General features: G+C 37.2%; 1 protein-coding gene across 1 annotated transcript in view; it reads left to right on the top strand.

The window, feature by feature from the left end:
* Window positions 1-427: 427 nt before the first annotated feature.
* Window positions 428-27038, top strand: part of LOC146000026 (3-oxo-5-alpha-steroid 4-dehydrogenase 1-like) — a 30821-nt gene continuing 4210 nt past the window's right edge. Inside the window, exons 1-4 of the mRNA XM_083137336.1 lie at window positions 428-477; window positions 7928-8256; window positions 11949-12115; window positions 15547-15799. Of these exons, the coding sequence (XP_082993462.1) occupies window positions 7928-8256; window positions 11949-12115; window positions 15547-15799 (749 nt within the window). The 5' untranslated portion in view covers window positions 428-477. The remainder of the gene's footprint in view (window positions 478-7927; window positions 8257-11948; window positions 12116-15546; window positions 15800-27038) is intronic.

Below are 27038 nucleotides of genomic sequence, written 5' to 3'. Positions count from 1 at the left end.
TGAAATCACGTTGCTCTCGCAATGACACTACTATTTTGATGGATACAAAAGTAAGACAAGAAGTTTTGAAGAGTCCACTGGCGCAGTTCTAGATCTTGTCGACCCTGACACTCTTCTATCAAGATGTAGGAAGGTCAACCAGAGGCAGTTCACCGACTTCTGACCTAAAGAGTTCCAAGGTTCCTTGCTCTCTGCCGAAGCGGAGAAGCTGTCGAAACAGAAGTGAATTTCGGCAGTGTGTGGCTTCATCGCTCTTAAGGTAAGGCTTTGTGTTTAAAAACACGTGCACACGCACAAGAGGAACGACTGGACACGCATAATGATTGAAATCATGCAACTTTCTCTTCACAAAACCTGTAATTGGTACTTCTAGTGTTATCTCGCGAGGAGTTGGTCTGAGGCGTTCTTCAAAGTGAGTAGTTGTATTTATATCAGTGGCAGGAAGAAAGCAGTAGTGTAATTTGGATTCTTAATCGGGTTTGTGTTTACGGTGAACGTTCTGGACGATTGCTTGCTTATTGGTTGATTTAATTAATGTTGCTTTATGGTGTTGTCTTGTGGGGAAATGAGGAGACAACGGAAGGAGAGGTTGGTGGTCTTCGTTAAAGATATCATGCCAGCATCTGCCTGAAACGATTGAGAAGACACCTCGGGAAGGCTTAGTGAAGGTTGATAGAAGCGATCTCCAGAATTCAGTGACATACATTGTGAAAACGATATTGCATTCGATCCTGCACGTGCTGAAAAATTCTCATGTACTTAAAGAGTCGATACGAAGTCAGGGGTCGTCGGTTCTCGTTCTCTCGCATTTGTACCTCTTGGTTAAGCGCAACGATGATGATCTGTATTTTTAAGTACACCTTATGCACAATAAGGCTATAATCAGAACTGGAGCTTCAGTTTAAAGTAAGATCCACCGGGATTCTTTGATTACAATGCTGCAACGATGAAGATGAATAATGAATTCATGAAATGGGACACACAATCACGAAGATATTATGTCTTACCTAATATTCGAACGCTGACCGCTCAGTCCAGGCCGTCTACTCACTCTGTGAAATGCAGAAGCCAGGTTATATTTCGAAAAATTGCTCCAGATCACCTGTTGTCCGGAAGGGGGGACGGGTGGCGCTGTCTCAAATGGAAAGCGAATGTGAGTGAACAGAAAATTTTACACTTCACTTCAACCAATTGCTTCATCTGAATATTTCTGCCACTTTTGGCTAATCGCGAAGACGATGATGAGTGATGATGGAATTGATGAATGGACACTCACAAAGAACACCCATGCCCAGGCCGGGATTCGAATCCGGGATCCTTGGCGTCGTAGCGCACTGTGCTAACCACTCCGCCACAGAGGTCGGCATACTGATCTACGAAGTCTCATTTCAGTACAGTGGGATCCATGAGTATTACCGTACAAATTGTCCATCATCATGTCCATGCACTTTATTTGACCCAATAAGAGCCTCAAGAATTAAAAGAAAACTGAAAACAAGCTGTTGACAACTTCTGCACCAGCATACATAAAAATCCAGCGCTTAAGTATTAATAAAAATAGTCATGGACAATTTGCACGGTAATACTCATGGATCCCACTGTACCACAGCAATCAAATGCCGATGGAAACGAGAAACGGGTCGTGATCGTAAATGCAATAACACAGCAAAATTGTATCCTAAGATGGCAAGTTCTGCCACAGTATGCATCTGAATATCAAAATGCAGTAAAAGAGATAGTAAAAACAACGTTAGCATAGTTTACGACTAACAGTAATTATACCAGTTCCTGCTTTCGTTACATCATCCCCTCTAACCCCCCTCCCTCCCGTCCTCGTTTATATAATGGAACACATCACGTTGAGCCGAGAACGGGTGTTTCTATTTTCTTCTAAATCAAACTTCGAGGTGTTTACTTCGTGTGCGCATGTCATGCTGTCTACGTGAACTTGCCTTATTGCAACGCGGCGTTTTCGGGTGTTCGCCTTGACCAGTGCTTTTAAAAGTGAAAGTTACGTAACCTCAAACCAGAAATTCTCGAAACTGCAGGCGACAGCATTCACGGCCATTATCCTAGTGTAAGTATCAACCTTTTGTAATTCGCTACACTAAGATGATCTACGCGTATAACTCTTTTATGATCACGATTTGCATTGGGCGAACGTGTGGTCAACCCGTCCAATGATTCGTCCTTTCTTCCCATTTTTGTAAAAGACCGGAGCCTGCTACTTCATGTTTTCAATTAACTCCTCAACTGTCCTCACGATGCTGGGTCAACACCGAAATTTTGTGGGAATACGTCACGAATCGAATCAGGGAGAGCTCTTAATAGCATCCTCAATCAGGTGTAAGCTGTGTCTGGATTATCCTAGAGGAATAGGAGGAAAAAACCCTTTTCTAACACAACAATATCAATCAGCTGTCAGTATCAGTACACAGATTCGACAGCATTCACGCGCTGTGGACCGTTGAAAGAGAATGTTGACCTGGTCTTTCGTTTGTACACAATTACTCCAAATCGTATTGTTTATGTTACAATTACGTAATGACTGCGCTCCGAATTGATACTAAGAGTCTTCGGTGCAACAAACCTCCAGTAAACACGTATGAAGTGACAGTGTTGCCATCCATAGGCACCGATTTATCTTACTTTCTGGGGAGAGCGCAAGGCAAGAGCTCGTTTAAAGACATTTGGTTTGTTTCAACTTTGTTTTGTCCACTTTTAAGCACAGATGGCCAGATGGTTTTCTAGATAATAATTACATATTTATGATTAGACAATAATTACTATGATGTAGACAAAGACTGTACAGACACCGACAATAAAAATGGTACACCTGGATCCTGAAATACTCTTTTCCCTGCAAGGCGTTCGTTGTGTGTGTTGCCTAACTCTGCGGAGGTTGTAGAAGTTACCATTGAACATTCGCTATTAAAATACACTCATCACCGTGGAGTTAGGCAACACACAAAACGCCTTGCAGGGAAGCGAGTAGTTCAGGATCTGTGTGTCCCATTTTTATTGTCGGTGACTGTACATAGATACATCCACATCTCGACACCCCACTCAGAGAGAGAGAGAGAGAGAGAAACTTGCAATAATCTGTTGTAATAAGTATTTTGAATTCACATTTCTGGGATAGGAGAAAACCTGACTAAAGTTGCTTCTAATCACATATTATTTCCTGCAACTCGATATGCAAATAAGATTCAGTTCCGTTTTTATACTTGTATTCTAAGCTTCACCATCCATCTGGAATTACTATAGGGTTTTCCAATGAGAACGATATGATTTTAAAATGAAATAAAATAAAAACTATTTCAGATACAACCACACTTTCTATATTATTTTGAAGCATAGTTTATTACATTATGCTTTGAATAACACATCATTTAAGTGTCCATCTCGACTTCGTGCACACGAGTGAATTCGATGAACCCAATTTTCGATGACTTTGTGCAATAACTCGGGCCTAATGTTACGAATACAGCGTTCGATATGCAATCTTAATTCATCAAGGGTTCGTGGTCTGTTTGCATAGACTATAGATTTCAAATAACCCCACAAAAAGCAATCTAAAGGAGTTAAATCACAACTTCTTGGGCCAACTAACAGTTGCATTTCTTGAAATTATCCTTTCACCAAACTGTTCTTGCAATACGTCGAAAGTGGCATCAGCAGCGTAACATGTGGCACCGTCTTGTTGGAACCACATGTCCTTGAAATCAATTTAATCTAAATTTGGCCACAAAAATATGTTAACATCAATCGGTATCGCTCACCAGTCACTGTAACTGCATCTCCTAACTCGTTTTGAAAAAAAAAAAATGGTCCGATGATGTCACCATGCCATAAACCACTCCATACAGTGACCTTTTGCGGATGAAAGGGCTTCTCGTGAATCTCTTGTGGATTGTTTTCACACCAAAAACGAAAAAATTTTACATATCCATTTAACCAGAAATTAGCTTCATCTGAGAAGATAATATTTTGCCCAAAATTATGATGTGTTTCAAGTTCAATGGAACATCTATTTTCATATTTTTTTGGAAAATTACCAAACGTTCTTGAAGCTTGTATTTAGCCATGATGAATTGTCACAGTATACTAAACACAAATGACAACTAAAGTTCAGATCACCAACCCTGAGACCTTCTGTAAACAAAACCACCTGCATGCAGAAAGCATTGCAAACTCATAGAAGTAAAATAATCCACACGAAAATCCAGCGTTGTTACAGTATTCATTACGTAAGGTAAAACAACGCCCAATTTGTAGTATGGGATACGCTGCCGCAAATGACGTCTCACCTTAAAGCCAATGCTCTTTCTTTTGTACTTATTGCTTCACCTTTATGGTTAACTCTTTGCACCAGTAATCGTTTCCCATAAATTTGGCTTCTTTTTTGCATGCGGATTCAATATATTTTACTTGCATTTTTTTTAGACAAAATTATATAACATGGTAATGTATATTTCTATGGTTTGATATAGATAGGAGTGTATTTGAAATTTGTTTGTAGATTTTATGTAAATTGTATAATGGGCATAAACAGCCATATGCAATGCTGTAAGTCCAATAAATATATTGATGATGATGATCAAAACAAGACAAAGAAAGTTGGTAAATTTATTGCGGTTGGAAACTTTGACAAGCATCCTAATAACGATTTTGTTCCACCAAATATAGTGCACTTCGTAAAATAACTTGGTGACATGGCAAGGGAAGATAAGTGTGAACATTTTGTAGGAATATGCATTGTAACTTTCAATGAGCTTAGAGATTTGTGTACATAATGATATTTTATAACATTGGTTATTTTCTAAAAATAATCATGTTAACAGCAAGGAAGTAGTGCCACTTTCAACATGGCGAGTTCTATGCATGCCGGAAGATCTCCGTGTTCAGTGATACATCGAATCGGTGAGACGGTTTGTTTACAGAAGGTCTCAGGGTTGGTGATTTACACTTTAGTAACAGTTATAACACTTAAAGCATAGTTGGCATAGTTGCCAGTTCATTTCAAAATCATATCATTCTTATTGGAAAACCCTTTAGTTACAGGGGTGACCAAGAGAGTGCAGCACTGTTCAATACTGCGCCATATTATCGATTGATTTAACTTTGTTTTTGGTCCGCTTTATGCACAGATAGGCTAATCGGGACTGGATATACAGTTTAAACTGGGATCCGAATCACTATGCACCTCCATCGGGTATCGAACCTGAGATCGTTTGATTAGAAGGCGCTGACGTTACCACTTCTCCATCGGGAGGTCCACACCAAATTGTTGTCAAAGAACAAAGAATCAAAATATTAATAAGTAAAAATATTCAACCACAATCATACTTTACAAATACTTTTGAAAACATGTCACCTCGGAATTCCCTAGTTAAAAATGCGTATGTCTAATGTACAGTGACTAAAATGTAACAGTAAGTAATCGAAACAGGACAATACAAAATTACACTATTATATAAATGTTAATAGTTTTCCTATTAATGCAATGCCTATGCTTATTACACGCCTGAGATTTTAATATCATTAATGAAAGTCAGGGGTCCAAGGTTCGAATCCCGGCCTAGATATGGATATTTGTGAGTGTCCATTCATCAATTTCATCATGTGGAACAAAAACGAAGTAAAATAAAGCAAAATCATTAATAAAAGTGGGGTTCAATTTTGTACTCACCGGTACAGCCAGAAGGATGAATGCGGTTTCTTTGCCGCTTTTCAGTTGATCTTCGCCACGTGTAAAAATTACCGGGTGAAGTGAAACGTGGATAAACAGCGTAAATCCACCACTGAAGAGGCTCATGCGAGGAGAAAACGTCATTTCTCCTCCTTGACGGAACGTGGCAATAAAAAAGGACAACAGGGAAAGGGTAATCGTGCTTTCGGATTATCAGAGAACTTTGTCCTTTCATAGACCATGCAGACAGCAAGAGATACATTGTTAATACGAATAACGTACAACTACTTGTATTTCATAAAATCTATTAATGCTGACACCATAAACTCCAAAGGCGCTGGGTTCGTTCCGTGGTGGAGGATTAGTAGTCCGTATTTCTCTTTGAAGGTCTAGTCCTTAGTCTAGTGTGTCCGGATGAAAATATACCAATAAGAAATTTGAATAATTCGGCAACCGTTGGTGATAGAAATGTCCGGTTACATTTATTTCGAAGAGGGAATCATAGATTTTATTATGAGCAAAATAAAATTGCAGTACTGACCTCAGTAGATCTCAACGTGAGCTCCTTTGGTGGCTCGACAAACATCAAGTCGGTACTCAACCTTAATCCATACGTTGCGCAACGTTTGACGTGTCACAGACGCACATGCGATGATAATTCTTTCTCATGGATCGTCCAACCCTTGCACAGGTGTTCGGTAGACAATAGTCTTGACATTTCCCCACAGAAAAAAGTCCAGAGGATTCAAGTCGAGCGACCTTGGAGGCCATTTAAGAGGACCCGCCTTCCAATCCAATTGTCAGGGAAATGGTTATAAAGGAAGTTCTTAATACAATGGGCATAATGCGGTGGGGGGGGGGGAGCGTCTCGTTGGAACATGTACCCATGAGGTATACAAGGTACAGCATACTTTCCTAACATTTCAAGGTAACTGGCTTCCGTAACTGTAGCCCTTTCAAAGAAGAAAGGCCCTATTACAGAATTTCGTGTCAAAGCAGACCACTCATTTAACTTTGGGCTGTCGCGTTCATGTTCAATAACTGCATGTGGATTTTGGGTATGTCAAGACTATTGTCTGCCGAACACCTGTGCAACGGTTGGACGATCTATGAGAAAGAATTATCAATGCATGTGCGTCTGTGACACGTCAAACGTTGCGCAACGTATGGATTGAGGTTGAGTACCGATATGATGTTTGTCGAGCCACCAAAGGAGCTCACACTGAGATCTACTGAGGTGAGTGCTGCAATTTTCTTTCGCTTATCATAAACTTCTATGATTCCCTCTTCCAAATAAACGTATCCGGACATTTCTATCACCAACGGTTACCGAGTTATTCAAATTTCTTATTGGTATATTTTCAACCGGACACACTATAAACACTCGGAAAGCACACACAAAAATAGTGCAAAAACCTCTTTTCCTTGCCAAGCTCTCAGATTATCTTTACATGATCAAACTTTCGCTCTAATTGGCTGTTACCGCAGCATCTAGCAGAGGACCAGTTACAATTAGAAAATGGTGTAGACGCCAATATCAGCCTATAGCAGCGAGCCTGGCAGCCATCATTTCCAGCCAGGTAGCTAGTCCAACTCCAACTAGGGCATTCCTACTGGAAATCCAGTTCCGTGTGATTCGACCTTTACCAGACACGTATATAGAAATATATTTTGGAGGGGGGGGGTCGAAGCTAAGTGTCTCAGAAATAATAATAATATAAATGTTTACATTAAAATAATTATATAAAATTAAATTATTATTAAAATATGTAAATTAATTATAATTGTATTACTATTATTACATGAATAGGTAAAAAGGCGGTATAAGAACAGAGATGTAAGAACACGTAGCTAAGATCGCCAACATTTGTGTAAAACAACTGACCTGGTAAGGATATTAATATCAAGTAGATCATGAATTGAATACTTATTGAATAACGAAAAAGGATGTTTAGATCCAGTTGACAAAAGTACAATTCCTGGTTAATATTTTATGCATATTGATATAAGTAGCAATGTGCCTAAATCTTCTTTGGTACTGTCCTTCAAACCTGGCCATCAAAGTTCTATGATCCCAATCTAAATCAAATTCTTGCCAGCATCAATTATACAACAAATGCGAAAACAATTATATTTTCATTATTTTATTTTAATACTATAAAGTCTTTCGGATGGTTCGGACACCCCTCCCCCCTTGGGTTTCATTTATTTATTGTCTTTTTGCCTGATTTCCAGATGATCTCGGCTGCAGCGGTGGTGAATGGCTGCATAAAGCCTCTGTACAGGGCCACGACGGACGATGAGTTGATCGAGAACAGCTGCAATGTCCATATGGTGGGCGTGCTCCTCATCTGCGGCCTCCTGGCCATCAACCCCGCCCCCTACGGCCGCTACAACCACCGCTGGAAGATCAGCCTCCCCACCGTGAAGCTCCCCTGGACCCTCGTGCTCCTCCCGTCCGTCGTCATCCCCGTCTGGATGGTCATCACCGACCCTCAAGCCTGGAACATGGCGGCAACGAACTGGATCATCTTGATATTCTTCGTTTCTCACTACTTCCACAGGTAAGTGGTTATAGAGCCCTCGGCCGGAAGCCTTCGCGCATCTTTCCCTCCATCTGTTCAGTTACGGCCATAGAAAAACCTACTCCACTCTGCAGTAGCGTACGCAGGATTTCATCAAGGAGGGGTGTTATTTCAAAAACTTTCTACAAATTCACATTACCATTGTTTTATTATACTTTAATTAATTAATTAATTAATAATAAATTAATTAATAATTCTTATAATTAATTAATAATAAATTAATTAATAATTCTTATAATTAATTAATTAGTTTAATTACTACTAATGCAGCTGCTATTTATGAAAGATATAGAACAAAATTACATTTCTTTTGTTTCTTTGTTACAAAATAATTGTCTAGTCAATGGTTATTTGTATAAGTGAGACATTTTAAGTGTAAAGAAAATCCATAAAAACAAGCAAATATATTAAATTTATTGAAATAATCGAAATATGAAACTCATTCAAGGAGCCGCGCTGGTCTAGTCTGACAACTTCGTGGGATATCCGGGTTCGATTCCCGGAATTGGTTGGAATTTATCCAGCCTTGTCTCCGCACCCAGCCTCATAGCAATGGGTACCTGAGAGCAACCCTGGGGGATGAAGGCTGCCGGAGCATGGTTTGATCACATCACCTGCAAAATAGTTCGAGATCGAGAATCTTTGGGGCCCACCACACCACTACGTGTGCCTTCATGGCACGGTGCTATATGCACGGGACAATTTACATTACCTTTACCTATGGAATTCGCCCAGGATGATGATGAAGCGCGAGAATACATGTTGCTAAATTCCACTGAGTCTATGTTTTCGTTGAAAAGTAAGTTTATAGACATTCCAACACATTTATCACTTCTAGGTGATTCACAAAGCACTTCTTCAACATTATTTAATGATGTGGATGTAGACTCAGCATCACTTGAGAGTTCACAAGGGGATGTGAAATCAGTACCGGGAAGAACGTTTACAATAAGGACGGCACACTGCGACGAAGCAAGGAATTTTCAAAATTCTCGCGAGAGTCACTGCGCGACTTTTTGCAAAAAAAAATTGCAAAATTGAACTTTGCGGGCCGCTTAGATTGTGTTTGGAATGTTGTGTTTTTCTTCATGCTGCATGGGAATAATAATTCAAATTATTATTATTATTATTACTGTCGCAGATCTTTGACTGTGATAAATTAGCCATTTTTATTTTTTTTCTACAGCATTTTCATAATATTACAAAAGCTCAAGGGGGGGTTTAAACCCGGTAACCCACCCTTGCGTACGCCACTGCCACTCTGCCCCTCCTCTCCACACGCGAGAACTGCGCAGGACATATGGTTCTGCGCAGGTTCCTTTGCTTGTCATACAATTAGTCCATTTTCTTATTTGCAGCAGGCTTATATTTTTTTTTGTTATCCTTCCTTTTGACTTTGAAATTGAACATATAAGTAAAATATTTTAAAAGCTGGAATATATTAACATTTTAAACTAAAATAAAATAAAAGTAAATAATATTCAGTAATTTGGATACACGTTGGCACTTTATGAATAAAGATTGATTGATTGATACGGTTTATTTTACGTCGATATTCTACCACTTTGGGCTAATCGCGAAGATGAGGATGAGTGATGATATGATGAAATTTATGAAGAGTGATGACATGATGACATTTATGAAGGGACACTCATAAATAACACTCATAACACCGAACCCGGGACCCCTGGCGTCCTAGAGCGCGGTGCTAACCACTCCACTGACCACGGAGACCGGCATTGTGAACAAAAAAACTAAATATTGCATAAGTAAGATAGGATTAGTGTTGCCACGAGACGAGACTTTGGTCTCATCTTGAAAACATGAGCTTGCCCCGTCTCGAAAACGAGCGGCAGGTGAGTTACTTACATACGGTTCACCAAGCCATACTATGTTGGCATCAGTAGCGTGCCCAGGATTTTCGAAAGGGAGGGATTATGTACACTTTTTCTGGTAGCCAGTTCTCATTTCGCCATCTTTTCCTACCTTTGATTTTCTTATTTTTAGTAATACTGGGCCAAAGGGAGGGGAGGGGGTTATAACCACCACCAACCCCCCATGCCACTGGTTGGCATTATTTTAAAAGTAACCAAGTGCGATTACAGATACAAATTTTGAAGTGTAATTCAGTTCCCATTACTTCAAAAGTAATTTAAGTTTCTTTTACACTTACTTTATTTCAGATTATCTGTAACTCGTAGACTGTAGGCTACTGGAGACATGCATGTGCTTTTCTTTACTAATGGCTAGAACAAGGATTTTAGGTTTCTAACCTATTTTTTTTTCTTTGCAGGTAAATAAGAAATAAGAAGTTATGTCAGTGTTTCATTAAAAAAATGCAACAACTGATGAAGTTTTATAGTGCCTAAAATAACCTATTTTGCTTGTTAGAATCTATTTTAGGTTTGTGTGCCTAAATCAAACCTTATTTTAGGTTTTTATATGTTTCTTAAGGTTTTAGAGCACAGAGGTATTTTCTCTGTTTGGTGACGATTTCCCTCCCTCCAAGTCCATGTCTTTTCAAAGCTCTAAACAAAGCAAACGGTCTGGCGGTCTGGTCCAAACTGCAAGCTTCTGATCCGTGGGGTCTTGTTCACTCTTGCGTCAGTTCGGTACTTTGTGGCATTCATGCCTTGCAAAGTAACGTATTCCGGAATTCAATGAATTCCCGGTGAGCAGTCACCTGGTATTTATTGTTGGTGTTTTTTTCTATTTTTCTAATTCCGCTTTATGCACAGTAAGGCTAGTCGGGACTGAACCTGCAGTTTAAAGTAGGATCCGAACCACCATGTGCCTCCACCGTATTGTGCAGAAAATTATACATATTATACAATTATATGTACATATGTAATTCATTCTTCATATCAAAAAGTAACTTTTACTAACATCACAAGTACAGTATTAAATTAATTTGTGGATAATTTTGAAAATGATGTGTTCAAATTAATTTTTTTTTAGAAAATTAATGTTTCGTTATTGTATGCAGCTATTAAAGTTCCTTATGGTTCTTTTGAAATTTTGTTTCAAACGATTGTATCTTTGTATTGTAGTTTTCAGCAATTTTAAACCATTTTAAGTTTTTTGGAACCTACTTCAGGATTTTTCGAACCTAATTAAAAAAATTCAAAACCTATTTTAGGATTTTAAGAACCTATTTTAGGATTTTTAGAGCTTATTTTAGGGACGTAAAAGGACACTTTTTACATTGTCTACTAATGACAATGTAAATAAACCTTATGCGTTTAAATATGAAGATATAGAAGAATAAGAATATACAAAGCAAACTCTTATACTTGAAAAAAATTACGAGACGCAAAATTTTTGATGGAAAATAACTTCATTAAATCATTGGTTTCCACCATATCAAACTTTTGCGATGAGGCATACGCAAGGTGGCTACAAATTAAAATACTAGTTGGAAGTCACAATGAAAGTTGTATTTCAGTATCTTCTTAGCAAACCATAATTTTGTTTAATTTTGATCATTACTTATGAAATGTGTGAAAAATAACTGCCAATTTCGTTATTTGTCATGTGAATAAAAATTATCTGAGTTGCAGTCACAGTTATTCATTTCAAACTCTTCGGAAAGAACTTGAATGTTACTTCCAAGGACTGATATTCTTCCTGCTTGATGAAAGAATGAAATTTCCACATTGCTTCTTTTGCAGGAGCTTCGTCCACGCTTTCACCATGAAGAACCCGAAGCCCTCGCCTCTCCTGACTCTGGCTATGACTGGTTCCTTCGCTGCTGTCAACGGTTTCCTGCAGACCTACACTCTTCTACACGTCAGCATCTTTCCCGCCAACTGGCTCTACATGCCGCAGTTTCTGTTGGGTACGTCCCAATATGGAAGTTGTCCACTTCTATAGAACCTTGCATTGAGATTTGTTAACAAAATGTACTGTAAAGAAATACTTTTGAGATACCGAACGAAGTAGTGCGGTTTTGACTGAGATCAAGTGCGCACCTACCGTTACACGGGAACCGTAACATGCGTTCACAATAAAAACCTTTTCCAACATATGAAACTGTCACGATCAGGCATAAGCATGTGACCTACAAATTAAAATACTAGTTTAAAAGCACAATGCAGGTGGAATTTTAGCTAAATTTGGCAGAAAAGTGTGCTAAAATAAAAACATGAATTTTGGCGAGAATAACATCGATGGAAAAAGAAATAACACAGAAAAATTGAGGTTCCTACTTATTGGCTCATATTTGGGCTCGCTTCATAAAACATTTAGGAACTTCTCTCTTCATATATAGACCTACAAGACATCTTGTAAACAAAAGATGGTCAGTACTTTGAAGGTCAAAATATGATTCACTAAATGTTACACGTCATATCCGTTGGTCTAAAATTAAAATGTTAATACAGTATTAAAGAGTTAGTGTTCATGTTCGAGTGTTCACACGTATAATCAAACATATACTGTGGCCAAAAATATTTCAACCATGGGACACATTCAGACATGCAGTGCAAATACGCATAAAGCACAGGCAGTTGGATTAATTACGTAGTTTTTCTAAGTTTTCAGTATTCATTGCTAAATTTTACCAACTTTTCAAGCATCTGTTGCCCTTTTGGTAGGAAATCAGTGACTTGATAGACTTCTTGCGCATTGTTCATTAGATTGTTGGTAAGATTTAAACGTTTATATTTATTATAATCGAGCAGAATAATCGATTTAACAGAATGTGTTTTCGAAAAGTATAGTGTAAACTATAAAGAGAAAATCAAATGAACGTAGTATTTTCATATTATTTCACCTTATCAAAGGAATAAATAGTTCCACCTGTGAGTTTTTCATATTTCGATTGATTGATTTGGTGTTTTAAGTCCACTTTATGCACAGTAAGGCTAATTGGGACTGGACCTACAGTTAAAGTGAGATCCGAAACACTATGTGCCTCCACCGGGTATAGATCCCGGGACCCCTTGATTACAAGGCGATGACGCTACCACTGCGCTATCGGTAAGCCCTTTCCTATTTCGAAAAATCATAATTTTATGCGAGAGGTTGCACCACATAAATTTCCCTCCAAGTTCAAACTACTTTAAGATGGGTAAAAATCATAGCAAAATATGATATCTAGAGAGCGGAAGTTGATGACCTAAAAATATAGGTATATGACCTATAGAATGTCCAAAACATGGAAAAAAATGACGTAAAAATGCATAAAATGACCATTAAATTTCTTAGTTTCAGGTTAAAAATTGAAATGAAAAGGAAATTAAACAAAATGCAATCTGTCTCTCATAAAAAAAGGCACCAAATGATACCACATGCACATTCAATTAAAATATGCAACGAGGATTTCCAATGGAAACAACCAAATAATTTTAAAACAATTTATTGGAAAAATCGTATACACTGAGTGAATTGGTGTAAAATGCATTAATTCACCTTAGTGATAAGACTCAAGAATATTACCAAAATGAAAGAAGTGACAAAGTATGACTAAACAATACACCGAATATTGCGAAAAATGACGGGGAAATGTCGAAAATCGGGGAAAATAACCTAAAACCTGAAAATTGGCAAAAAAAAATGCGAAAAAATGCACTTTAAAATTACATTTTGTGGGTTCTAGACGAAGTGTAATATTGTGTATATTTAATGGGCATCGTGTCCGAGATGTCAGAAAAAAGATGACATTTTATCAACTTCCGCTCCCTAATGATAGCGAATATGTATTTGAAGATAGTAATGGTCTGAAATCCGAAAAAAAATATGAAGGTTGTTTTGCTAGATAATCTGTCTTCTGGAAGGTCGAGTAGAACCTTACCAGATAAGACGATATTTTTTTATTATTCGTTTATAAAATTAATTGTTATTTTATTATTGTTGTTGTTTCTACTATTCAATTTTATTATCAATATGCCAATCGGACCTCTCTGATGGTGTAGTGGCTTTGCAATCAATGGGTCTCTGATTCGAAAGCCGCTGAAGGCACATTTTGGTTCGCATCCCCCTTTAAACAGTACGTCGAGTACCGATTAACCTATCTGTGCATAAAGTAAACATAAACTTCAATTTTATATCAATCGCCTGACGTCTTCTAAAAAATTTCTTGGGACTCCCATATCTCTCATAATAACTTAATGGTTCGAGACAAAATAGCTTGAAGAGCAAGCATAAGTCATCTCTCTCAGAAATATTCTATTAGAGGATTTAAGAATTGAAACATGTTTTAAATGCAATTATAATTGCATTCAAATAATTTAGAAACGGCTTAGGCGCGCTGAGTGTTGAAGCTTCTTTGCTGTTGCAGCGCCACCTCTACCTGCCAGTCTCTTGAGTGCCTAGATTAGCGCAGAAGTCGAAGGTCATTGATTCCAACGTTGGTAAAAGACTGGAATGATCGTGCTTGTCCATCATCAATTTCAACAATTAACCATTCATCCTCCTTTCTTTTTGTTTGTTTTAAGTTCGATTTATGCCCAGGTAGGCTAATAGAGACTGGACCTTTAGTTCAAAGTGGGTTCCGAACCACTGTGTAACAACGCCCTCAAGTTTTTACTTCTTTTTTCTCCTCTTGTGGGTTTGGGGGCAGGTGGATAAGCCCATACTTTTTGTAGTTTCTTATTAAGGACGTATTTAGGGGGCGGGTCCAGGGGATCCGGACCTCCCCCCCCCCAGGACTTATAAATTAAGTAGTGAAAATGTACTTGTTTTAGGATTTGTAGGTAATCGATGCTTATTAATTTCGTTTGAACTTATTGGAAGGTAAGGATTATATAGAGACCATCTGAAGGATAGTACCAAAGATGTATGCTTACACACTTAGCGAAAATATGCTTGAAAAATTAATCTGGAACTTTAATTTTTGTCAACTGGACCTAAAATCCTTTTTTGTTATTCAATAAATATTCAATGCTTTATCTATTTGACATTAACATCCTTGGCAGGGCAGTAGTTTTTATAAAAATTTTGGCGATCTTAACTATACGTAAGCTAGATTATGAATACGCGCTGTTATATCTCTATTCTCATACCGTTTTTTTACCTATTGATGGAATAATAACAATAAAATATTAATTAATTTACATATTTTATTTACATTTTAATTTAATTATTATTATTATTATTACTTCTGAGACATTGGTTCGGACCCCTCTCAAATATATTTCTAGATACGTGCCTGGTCCTTATATCGAGGAAAAGCAACACAAAATAGTAAAATAGATAATAATAATAACAATAATAATAATAATAATAAAAACAGATCTACAAATCCTGTTATGTCTGTTATCTTTGCAGGGACTTTTCTGTTCCTCGCCGGGAGCTACATCAACATCTACCATGACCACGTGCTGCTGAATCTTAGGAAACCGGGGGAGACAGGGTACAAGATACCCAGGGGTGGCCTCTTCCAGCTGGTGTCATGCGCCAACTATTTCGGCGAGGTGGTGGAGTGGTGGGGCTACTTCTTCATGGCCAACAACTACCCAGCTTTTGTCTTCGCCATTTTCTCCACGCTCTTCTTGGTGCCCAGGGGCGTCCAGTACCACAAGTAAGTGATAAACTGCTCACCCAAGAGCTGGTCTTAGGACTATTACTTGAAACGTTCGAAACCTGACGTCACTTGAGTTTCAGGGACAGGAACTCAGTATATGAAAAGTAAAAGTAACAGAGAATATCTAATGGTGACCAGTGCTCGAAGAGAATGCTATACCTCCAGTTAAGAAATTTTTCATGAAGTCTCGCCCAGATAGGCTTACAGATGCTCACCGGCCGCTACGCCACTGCCCCTATCCATCCCTAAACTGTACCAAACATTCCCCCAGCTAGGAATTTCCATTTCGAGTACTGATAGTGACAACTTGTTGCAAGATACGAAGAACTGAAATGTAAAATAAGAATGCGGTGGCATCCACACAGTTCTCACTTATGAAAGTAATATTTACGCACATTTGTACTCCAAATATGAGAAAGCAATAATCATAAAATAAGCTTTAATTTTAAACAAATGATGGTTATTTGAAAGATAGTAGTAGTGTAATTGATGATATTATAAGGGCGATAAATGATGAGCCCCCCTCAAGCAGATTTGGCTACACTTAAAACAAGCTCAACATGCCCTTATGAGCTTATTGCTCAAGTGTGGTACTCTGTCTAATCCAAGATTTTTGTAAAAATGCCCTCGGGAATTTCCCTTGAAATGATGAGCCCCCTCAGATTGATTTGGCTACACTTACAAAAGCTGCACCTGCCAGATTGTTGTCCATAAACTTGTCAAAAATATGCCCCTCTTGATATTTTTTGATATCTTAAGTATAGTGACTGCTATAGTGCCCTAGCATGTATAGATTTCAAAATATTAACAATTTTGTTAATATTGCATTTTTCAGAAAATTCTATTTATAAAAATTAGGCATTTACAGCTTAAGTATTGCATATATCAGGAAAATTATAGAGACATAAAATGTAGAGAATCATGCCTAGAATATGCCTACAAAATTTCAAGTCTCCAGTACTGATAGTTTTTGAAAAATCTCAAATTCAAAAAATTATCGATTTTTTAACAAAACTTCTAAACAGCCTCTAGATTTCAAATATGCAACCCCCATGCACCTATCTTGAAAAATAGGCAAGTTATTCAAGATCTAGAGAACAACAAGAGATTTTTGAAAAATTATAGAGATCAAAAAGTTGCATCTTGCCATGCCCAGGCCAAAGCAACAAACTCCATGTCTCTAGGATTTATGGTTCCAGAGATAATCAAAATTCAAAAAATTATCGATTTTTTAACAAAACTTCTAAACTTCAAATATGCAACCCCCATGCACCTATCTTGAAAAATAGGCAAGTTATTCAAGATCTAGAGAAGAACAAGAGATTTTTGAAAAATTATAGAGATCAAAAAGTTGCATCTTGCCTTGCCCAGGCCAAAGCAACAAACCCCATGTCTCTAGGATTCATGGTTCCAGAGATAATCAAAATTCAAAAAATTATCGATTTTTTCAAAATTTGAGTATGTTGCTCTGGGGAACATGCAGTCACCCCCAGGAATATAACTGGCCTAGGATCAAAACTAGTGAAAATTGCAAAAATAAAATAATCGATTTTTTCAAAATTTCAGTATGTTGCTCTGGGGGCCATGCAGAGTCACCCCCATAAATATAATTATCCTAGGATCAAAATTAGTGACAGAATGTAGAAACAAAAATTATAATAAGGCTTGGATACAGCTACCAGCCACTATATTTTTATTTTGAACACAGCACTTAAAACTAAGCCAAGATGCACACCCACCCACCCCCACCCACACCCACCCACACCCACCCACACCCATACATATTTACTTCCCGGTACACTTCTATTGCATCATGTTGTGTAATATTATGCAATAAATTATTAGGCATGTGTTGTTTTCTGATTAATTGGTTATGACATAATGTGATGATGTGGTGTTTTCTGATTGGTTTAAATAAGCAAGGTTTCTATTGGCTCTATAAATCTATATAAGCCAGAGCACAGTGCAGATTCCTCACCTCTGCTGGATCGGCAGAGGAACCCACATCGCGGGGGATAGAACCTGAACAGGCTCCACCAAAGTATAGGAGACTTAGAAGCATATAATTTGGCGGAAAACCCAAGTAAGGTCATAGAAACAATATACACTGATGCAATAAAAGCCAATTTTTGGCAGGGGGGCCCAAGTGGTTCCTAAATACAAAATAATTAATACCTCAAGAACTAATTGACATAGAGCTATGCAGTTTTTTTGTCTGCACTGAACCCAACTGATATTTTTTATTAAGCATAGAATTTTGATTTGAATCCCAAGAAATTTTATATAATAAACCAACAACAAAAATACCAAAGCCAAAAATATTAACACACATACACACACATATACACACACACAAAGCACACTGCTGAACCCAATTGATATTTTTTATTAAGTATAAAGTTTTGATTTGGACCCCAGGAAATCTTATATAATAAACAACAACAAAAATGCCAAATCAAAAATATTGTAATCAATGCAATAAAAATATATCCAGCCCCAATTGGGCCAGGCACCAAAGGAATTGTCTTCTAGACAAATGCAGAACTCCCACTAAAATATGCCATAGAAAATATAGCATGGAATATTTCACATATAAACATAAAGGTACTTGCTCTGCACAGTCATCAACATTGCCCCCACAACCATCTACATCTGGTCTGAAAAGGAAGCATGAAGCACCTGTTAATGCTAGAACAGCAAAGCAGCCACGCTATGCACCACCTATCCATAGCAGTTTTAATGGCCAACTTAGGTATTACCGGTTTGTATCAGAGCAAAAATGTGGTATTAAGAATTTTTTGAACATTGTAAATCCTGATGTGCAGGCAATTCTAAATGCACAAAATGGCTCTTATAAGCTGTCCCTCAAATTGTTTACACAATATAAGAAACCAAATGGCACAAAATTTACACAGCCCCACATATTCAAATACAAATTTAGACAAAATAATAAGCAGTTTGATAGATCAATTGAATATTAAACATTCTGAATTTGCAGGAAAAGAGTCAGGATGGAGCCTATGCGGATCTCCACACAAGTTATATGTTAATATTTCTGAATTCAGCCCATTACAAGGATCTACATATCTGCCATTACCTGACAATATTAAAAACAAAAGAGCCGTGGTCAATATTGAAAATAATGATGAGAAATGCTTTTTGTGGTGTATTTTAGCTGCTTTGTTTCCAGTTTTAAGGAATCCTGAAAGAATAAGTTATTATAAACAGCATGAACACATTTTTAATGAAGCAATGAAGGGCTTAGAATATCCAATGTCTGTTCAGAATATTGATAAATTTGAAAAAAAGGCCAGGGATATCAATGGCAAACAATTATCTATTAATGTTTTTATTTGTTCTACTGGCCGTGGCAATTGCTTGATAGAACCTCTCAGAATCAGTACACTTGATGATGAATCTGCTATTCCGATTGATTTGCTCTTAATTGAAGGGGATGATACATACCATTATACTCTGATACATAATCTTGAAGCTTTAGTAAGAAAACAACTAGACAAATTTAATAGAATATTTAAGTTGTGCAGAAGATGTTTAACTGTATTTGATGGTCAAAAAATGGTGAATGGGGTTCGGGAAGTGAATTCAGAAATTGCTAAAAACAAGTTACTTGAGCATCTGAAATACTGTGGCAACCATAAACCTGTTCATATGGTGATGCCAATGCCAAGTGAAAATGTCAAATTCAAAAAGTTTGAACCCATCATATATAGTCTGTGATTTTGAATCAAATCTCAAACCTCTTGCATTCTGTAGCCCAGACCCTGAGGAATCTTCAATTACATCATATCAATTACATGAAACTTCCAGCTTTTATTATGTGATTGTACAGGATGGTGTTGTTAGTAAAGAATATTTACACAGGGGACCAGATGCCATCAAAGAATTTGCACATAGAATAGAAAATGAGTGCCGTGACATAGCATCTAATGTCTTATTAAAATCAAAACCCATGTTGCCTTTAACAGAGAAACAGATTGAAGATTTCAACAATGCAGGAAAATGCCCGGTATGTGATTCTGAATTTTCAGATACAAATATCAAGGTGAAACACCATTCTCATACAGATGGTAAATTCTTAATGGCCCTGTGTAATAGCTGTAATATTAAGATCCAGAGACCAAAATTTGTCCCTATATTTTGCCATGGCGCATCCAATTATGATTTTCATCATTTGATCAGGTACGAGGGGTTTGACAAGCAGAATTTAAATATTTTAGCTGAAAATGATGAGAAATATATAGCTATTAGCAAAATAATTAAAGTTAATGGTGTTCCTATTCACTTAAGATTTCTTGATTCATACAGAATTCTGTCTGCTAGCCTGGCTACACTGGCCACTCAATTATCAAAATCACATGTGCTTTGTTTCCAAATCAGGATCTGAAATTAATTAGGCGGAAGGGTGTATATCCATATGATTATATTACAGATTTTTCTAAATTTGATGAGTGTTCTCTGCCACCACAACAAGAGTTTTACAGCAAAATCAGAGGATCTGGAATCACTGATGAAGATTTTCACCATGCCCAATTGATGTGGAACAATTTAAAATGCAAGTCATTTGGTGATTATCACAATGCATATTTAAAACTTGATGTCACTCTCTTAGCTGATATACTGCAGGCATTCAGAAAATCTTCCATGCAAAATTATAAGCTGGATCCAATGTATTTTTACAGTGCGCCAGGCCTAGCATGGTCTGCAATGTTTTTGAACACTAAAATGCAATTGGATCTCATCCAAGATCAGGACATGTATCTGTTTATGGAACAATGTATAAGAGGAGGGATGGTGCAATGCTCTCAGAGATATGCCAGAGCAAATAACAAATATATTCCTGATTATGATCCAGCACTGCCATCAAATTATATACTGTATGTGGATGCCAATAGCCTGTATGGTTATGCTATGATGGATAAACTGCCATATGCAGGGCTTGAGTGGGTTGAAGATTTCAATATTGAAGATCTTAAGGATTTTGATGACAGTAACTATGGCCTGTTCTTAGAAGTTGATCTGACAATTCCAGATAATTTACACAACACTTTTTCTGATCTGCCCCCAATTCCTGAGGTTAAGTGTTCACCTGGCTCTAAACAAAAGAAATTGATGATGACTCTGGAGCCAAAACAGGGCTATGTCATATATTACAAAAACCTCCAGTTCCTGATGCATCATGGTGTTCAAGTGAGCAAAGTTGGCAAAGTTTTGAGGTTCAGGCACTCAAGATGGTTGAAGCCATATATTGATACAAACACAGAGCTTCGAACATCTGCAATGAGCCAATTTGATAAGACCTTGTTTAAATTGATGGTCAATTCTGTGTATGGCAAAACAATAGAAAATGTCAGAAAACATATTGATGTTAAAATAATTACTGACCCCAGCCGGAGCAAAAAATTGATAGCAAAGCCCAACTTCAATTACAGAAGAATTTATGATGAAAATATGGCACTTTTTAATATGAAAAAAACAAAGATTAAGTTTGATAAGCCTATTTATGTAGGGGCTGTGATATTGGAATTGGCCAAATTACACATGTTAAAATTGTATTATGATGTGTTGAAGCCTTTTTATAAGGATCGTGTAAAACTGATGTACATGGACACAGATAGTTTTGTTCTTGATATTCAGACAGAAGATGTTTATCAAGATATGTCCCAGCCTGAATTGTTTAAATACTTTGATACCAGTGAACATTCAAAAATTCAACACCACAACAAAAAGGTGCCTGGCAAGTTAAAAGATGAGACACTTGGTGATGTTATTGTGGCATTTGCTGGGTTAAGGGCCAAGATGTACAGTTTTGAAACATGTAGTGGTGTTGTTGCCAAAAAAGCCAAGGGCATTGGCAGAGTGACTGTAGACAAAGAGCTTGAATTTGAAGATTACAAAAATTGCCTCAAATCATGTAGCACAATCAGAACATCAGAATCCAGAATTCAGAGTGTGGATCACTTGTTGACTACAAATATTGTAAGAAAAGTGGCTCTGGACCCACATGATGATAAGAGATGTATTTTATCATGTGGCATACATACTCTACCATGGGGTCATTGTGATTTGAGAAGTGGAAATCAATGCCCAATCACAGAGCATGATTTGAAATAAATAAACATGCCTATGAACTTATTTGGGTTCAAAAAACAGGCTATTATGGACCTGCCGACACCAGCACCCTCTCCTGATATAATATCTAAACTAAGTGCTTTGTTAATTATTCATCTGAACAGCATACTTACAGATGTTGATGATGAAACAGGTAAAACATTGTACATATTCAACAATAATTTAAATCATTACCAATTACCTGTAGGTGGTCAATTACAATTTATTACAACCCCTGAGGGTGATGTCAAAATTTCAGTAGGGAGAAATATTTATAGAATTAAGCACTCAAACATGATTTCTGGCACTGTATATACTGTATCTGCTGGTGACTGCTTATATATTGAGGTCCCGGGATCATATGACAAACTTATACCTTTTTTATAGAATTAAGAATCAGATACTCTATAATAAATAACCACTAAATCAAAATGCCTAATGATATATTTGGCCATACAAGACATGAAGATCACAGTGATGAGATTCTGATGCTTGATGTCAGAGTCAAGAAATTAAGAAGTGATTTACAAGCTTTACAAACTACACTCAATGCCAGTCTTCAACTAGAAATTACAAATTTACAATCACAATGCATGGACCCTCTTCTTAAAATTGATTGTGAACTCAAATTATTGCTTCAGAAATATACTGATTTGGCCACATTGGATAATTTTCAAAGTTTAGAAGAAGCTGTAGCAGTTCTTCAAGCCAAATTTAAGACCCAGGCCACCAATTCTGAGCAATTGAAACAACAATTGGAAGAGCAGATTAATAATGTCCAGACACAGCTCCAAACAATTGTCAAAAGCATAAAATCACAAGAAAATTTTGATCTAGTGATTTCCACTCTAAAGGAACAGACTCAGTCACTCCAGATACCTAATCTGGATCCTCTGAACAATGCCATAGCCGAGGTTAAGGAAAAAATTGAGACACTTGAAAATTTTATGAACAACTTGCCATCTTCTGATGCTTTGAGTGCAATAACTCGGAGTGTTGCCAACATCAAGCTGCAACTTGAAACATAATGAAGATTTTGGAAAAATTCAAAGTACCATAACCCATCTTGAGGGTACAATAGCAGCAGTGCAAAGTGATCTGACAAATGTACAAGAATCTCTAGAATCTCACCTTCCTGGTATTGTAGATACCCTTGCCAGTGTCCAGCAACAGATCACAAAACTTGAAAACCTCAACACTGAATCTGAGCTATCTCATTTTCATCATTTGATCGATGATATCCAAACAAAGCTTGAAATTTTACAACAATCAACACCCACTCAGGCAGATATAGCCCTGCTCCAAGATGCTATGCAAAATGTGGCTGATGCTTCTGAATTAAATAATGTGAAATTGGCACTTGAATCTTTGCAAAATACTGTATCAAATCTGCCTACATCACAGGAACTTAAAAATATAAAGAGAGCTGTGAATCGCATATTGAAATCAGAAGATATCAAGAATATCCAGACAGAGATCAAACAACTTACTCTACCAACTAATCAACATATTAATGAACTGCATGCCCTGTTTGAGGATATCAGAAGACAGGTCCATGATCTTACTGCTCAAAATTCAAAATTGGCAGTTGTTGAAAATTTACAGCAAATTGTAGCTAATATCAAGCAACAGCTAGGGACCATGGAATCCAATCAAGCAAATGCTCTGTCTGTTTTTGCCACCCAGCTACAAGAGATTGTGCAACAATACAAGAAACTTGTTGTGGACATAAAAATCAAGCCAGGCCATGATGATGTTGTTAGGACTATCAATGAGCACCTTGAATCTGTAATAAGTAGATTGCTTACAGCAGAAAAAGAAATAACTGGCATAATTGAGAATCCTAAACAAACAGTAATTCTTGAATTGTACAGTATCCCCAACAAAGAATATGATTCACCATTTACACCAGGCGGCAAAATATATATGCTGTCCCCTGCACAATTTTATTACCAGTTTTTTGTTGGGGGCACACTTAGACCAATCAAGATCAAATATTGGCTTCAACCACAGGCACACCACTACCCTACCTTATCAATAACAAATGCTGATAACAAAGCAAAAATCAGCAGTGTAGAGTTAGAGGATTTTACAGACCCCAATACATTAGAAACAGCCTATGCTGAAGATGATGGCTCTCTGGAATTTAATATACAAATAGGAGAAAATCCTGTAGTATCAGCTGCTGAACACCCCATAGTTGCAATATTCTTGTTTACATATTATGTCTAGACAAATTATTGTTGATGAATTACACAGACAAGCCAGACATAATTATAAGAGACTGCCAGTAGTCACAAAAGGCATAGATGATTTATGGCAAGGTGACTTGGTGGAAATAGCAAGTGGACACCTGAAAAACTTAGACAAAATCAACAGGGGGTATAAATATCTTCTCACTGTCATAGATACATTTTCAAAATTTGCCTGGGCTGTGCCACTCAAATCCAAGACTGGAAAATGTGTTACAGAAGCTTTTAGAACAATCATCAATCAGAGTGGAAGATCACCGCGCTATTTGCAAACAGATAATGGCAAAGAATTTTATAATTCTGTGTTCCAACAATTTATTAAAAGCCAGTCAATACAACATTACTCGAGTTACAGTGATCTCCAGGCCTCAATTGTAGAAAGATTCAACAAAACCCTAAAGAATCATATGTATAAAGAATTTACACTTCAAGGTAATTATAAATGGCTTAATATTCTTCCAGAACTTCTACATAAATATAACAACTCGGTCCATTCCACAATCAACATGAAACCCTCTGAAGTGACTTCATCTGATGAGCAAAAATTGATCAGCACTGTTTATTATCCTAAATACCAGCCAACAACAAGAAAAGCCAAATACAAGATTGGTGATCAAGTAAGAATCAGCAAATATAAGCACTTATTCAAAAGAGGCTTTACAAGAAACTGGAGCACTGAATTATTTACAGTGGTTCAAGTTAAACCTGGGACCCTTAACACATATATAATAAAAGACCACCGAGGAGAAATTCTCAAAGGCAGATTCTATGAAGAAGAACTCAACAAAACTAAACAGCCTGACACATATCTCATAGAAAAAATCATCCGCAGAAAAGGCAACAAGTTACTTGTCAAATGGCTAGGACTCCCAGAACACAGCTGGATCGATGCAGACAAAGTAATAATATGAACACCTGGGATGTTATAAAGAGGCTGCCAGAACCTGAACAGCAGATTAAGAGAAATGGCAATTTGCTGCCTGATAATATTAGATGTCTTATTGTTGGGCCATCGGCTTGTGGTAAAACTACACTAATGATTGATAATTTTTTATTGGCACCCAACTGGTTAGATTGGAAAAACAGGCACTTGTATGTCTTCTCTAAGAGCTTGGAACAATTAAAATATCAACAGCTGATGAAGCTATATGATGGATTGGATATAGCCACTTTTGAATCAGATGTTAAGCCACTCCATGACTGTCTTGATAACTCTGTTGTTGTGTTTGATGACATTATACTGGATAATCAAAACAAGGTTAGAAATTTTTTTTACACAGTGGCGACACAAAAACATTGATTGCTTCTACCTGGCACAGACTTTTTCTAAAATACCCAAGCAGCTGATCCGAGACAACAGCAATTTTATATGTGTGTTTCATCAAGACCATACCAACCTCAAACACATACATGATGAATATGTAGGTGGGGACCTGAGCTACAATGATTTTTCTAAGATTTGCAGCAGGTGCTGGAATCAGGACAGCTATGGGTTTGTCACAATTGATATGACAAGAAAAGCCAATATTGGTAAATACAGAAATAAAATTAACAATTTTCTAGACATTGAAACATATATAAATAACCATGAAAAGGCCAATCATTGATTATCTTAAATTAAGAGATTATCTTGTAAAAAGATTTAAGGGATGGAAATCAGAGAACCGAGGTTTTTATGAGCAACACAAGCAAACAGAACAGCCTATTATTGATGCTATTGGTGAATTAGGTAAAAATATCAAAACTGTTACAGAGCAAAATCAAAATTTAATCACAGAGCTTGTACCTGTAGCTGCAAGGAACATATTAGATTATCCAATCACCCCACTTTCTAGTATTCATACACCTAGTCCTGTTGCTCCTCGAAGAATTGAAGCTACTCAGGATCCTATTGAATTGGGTCTTCTTGCTCAAAAATATTTAAGCACACCTAAAGACAACAAAGATGAGGTCTTTGGCTTATATGCTGACACAGAGCGTGATGGTAGCATCATACATAGAATTGGCAATTTGAGAGTAACATTTATGGCAGATGATCTGATTGTATATTCAGAATCTCATCTTGGAGAAAAAGGTGCTTTTGTTAAGTATCCTGGAACACCTGGATTGTGGGAACTGATGACTAGGAAGAGACCTGGCAGCTATACAGATCAAGATTATGAGCATTACAAAGAAATATTAATAAAATCAGATGCTCTTTACCAGAACAATGATCCCACACAAAAAAGAGTCAAGTCTAGCAGTGGAGCAAAATACAACAACTTAATCAAGCCCATATGGTCACAAATCAAGACTGGTAGTGGAATCAAACAATACAACACCCTGCCTAAAGAATTTGTGTGGGTTGATGATGTCAGGAAACTTGTAGATAGGTTGCTGGTCATAGCTGGGGAGGAAAATGCTGGCAACCACAATTTTTACAATGAAAAGGTTGGAATTATGGACATGATAAGCACCAAATTGTCTAATTTTATAGTGAATGACACTAAGGGGATTGGATATCTTATAAAAATTATTAATACTCTACCACCTAAATTTTGGAATATTTCTGAGGGTCGGGGGTTGGTTAATGATATTATAAACAAGCTGCCATTTGAACTACACATTCCAGGCTATCAGTATTGTGGCCCCGGTACAAAATTGGACCATAGATTAAACAGAGGGGATCCTGGTGTTAATCCCCTAGATGCTGCTTGTAGAGACCATGACATAGCATACAACACACATTCTGATCTTGACAAGAGACATGTTGCAGACAAGAAATTAGAAGAGGCTGCATTTGGTAGATTTGTAAGCAAAGATGCTTCTTTAAGTGAAAAAATAGCAGCATTGGGGACCACCATAGCTATGAATAC

The sequence above is a fragment of the Lepisma saccharinum genome, chromosome 16, assembly GCF_977018435.1.
Source record: "Lepisma saccharinum chromosome 16, izLepSacc3.1, whole genome shotgun sequence".
Lineage (NCBI taxonomy): Eukaryota > Metazoa > Arthropoda > Insecta > Zygentoma > Lepismatidae > Lepisma > Lepisma saccharinum.
The sequence above is the reverse complement of the archived record's forward strand: the minus strand, read 5'-3'. Positions and strand labels throughout refer to the sequence as shown.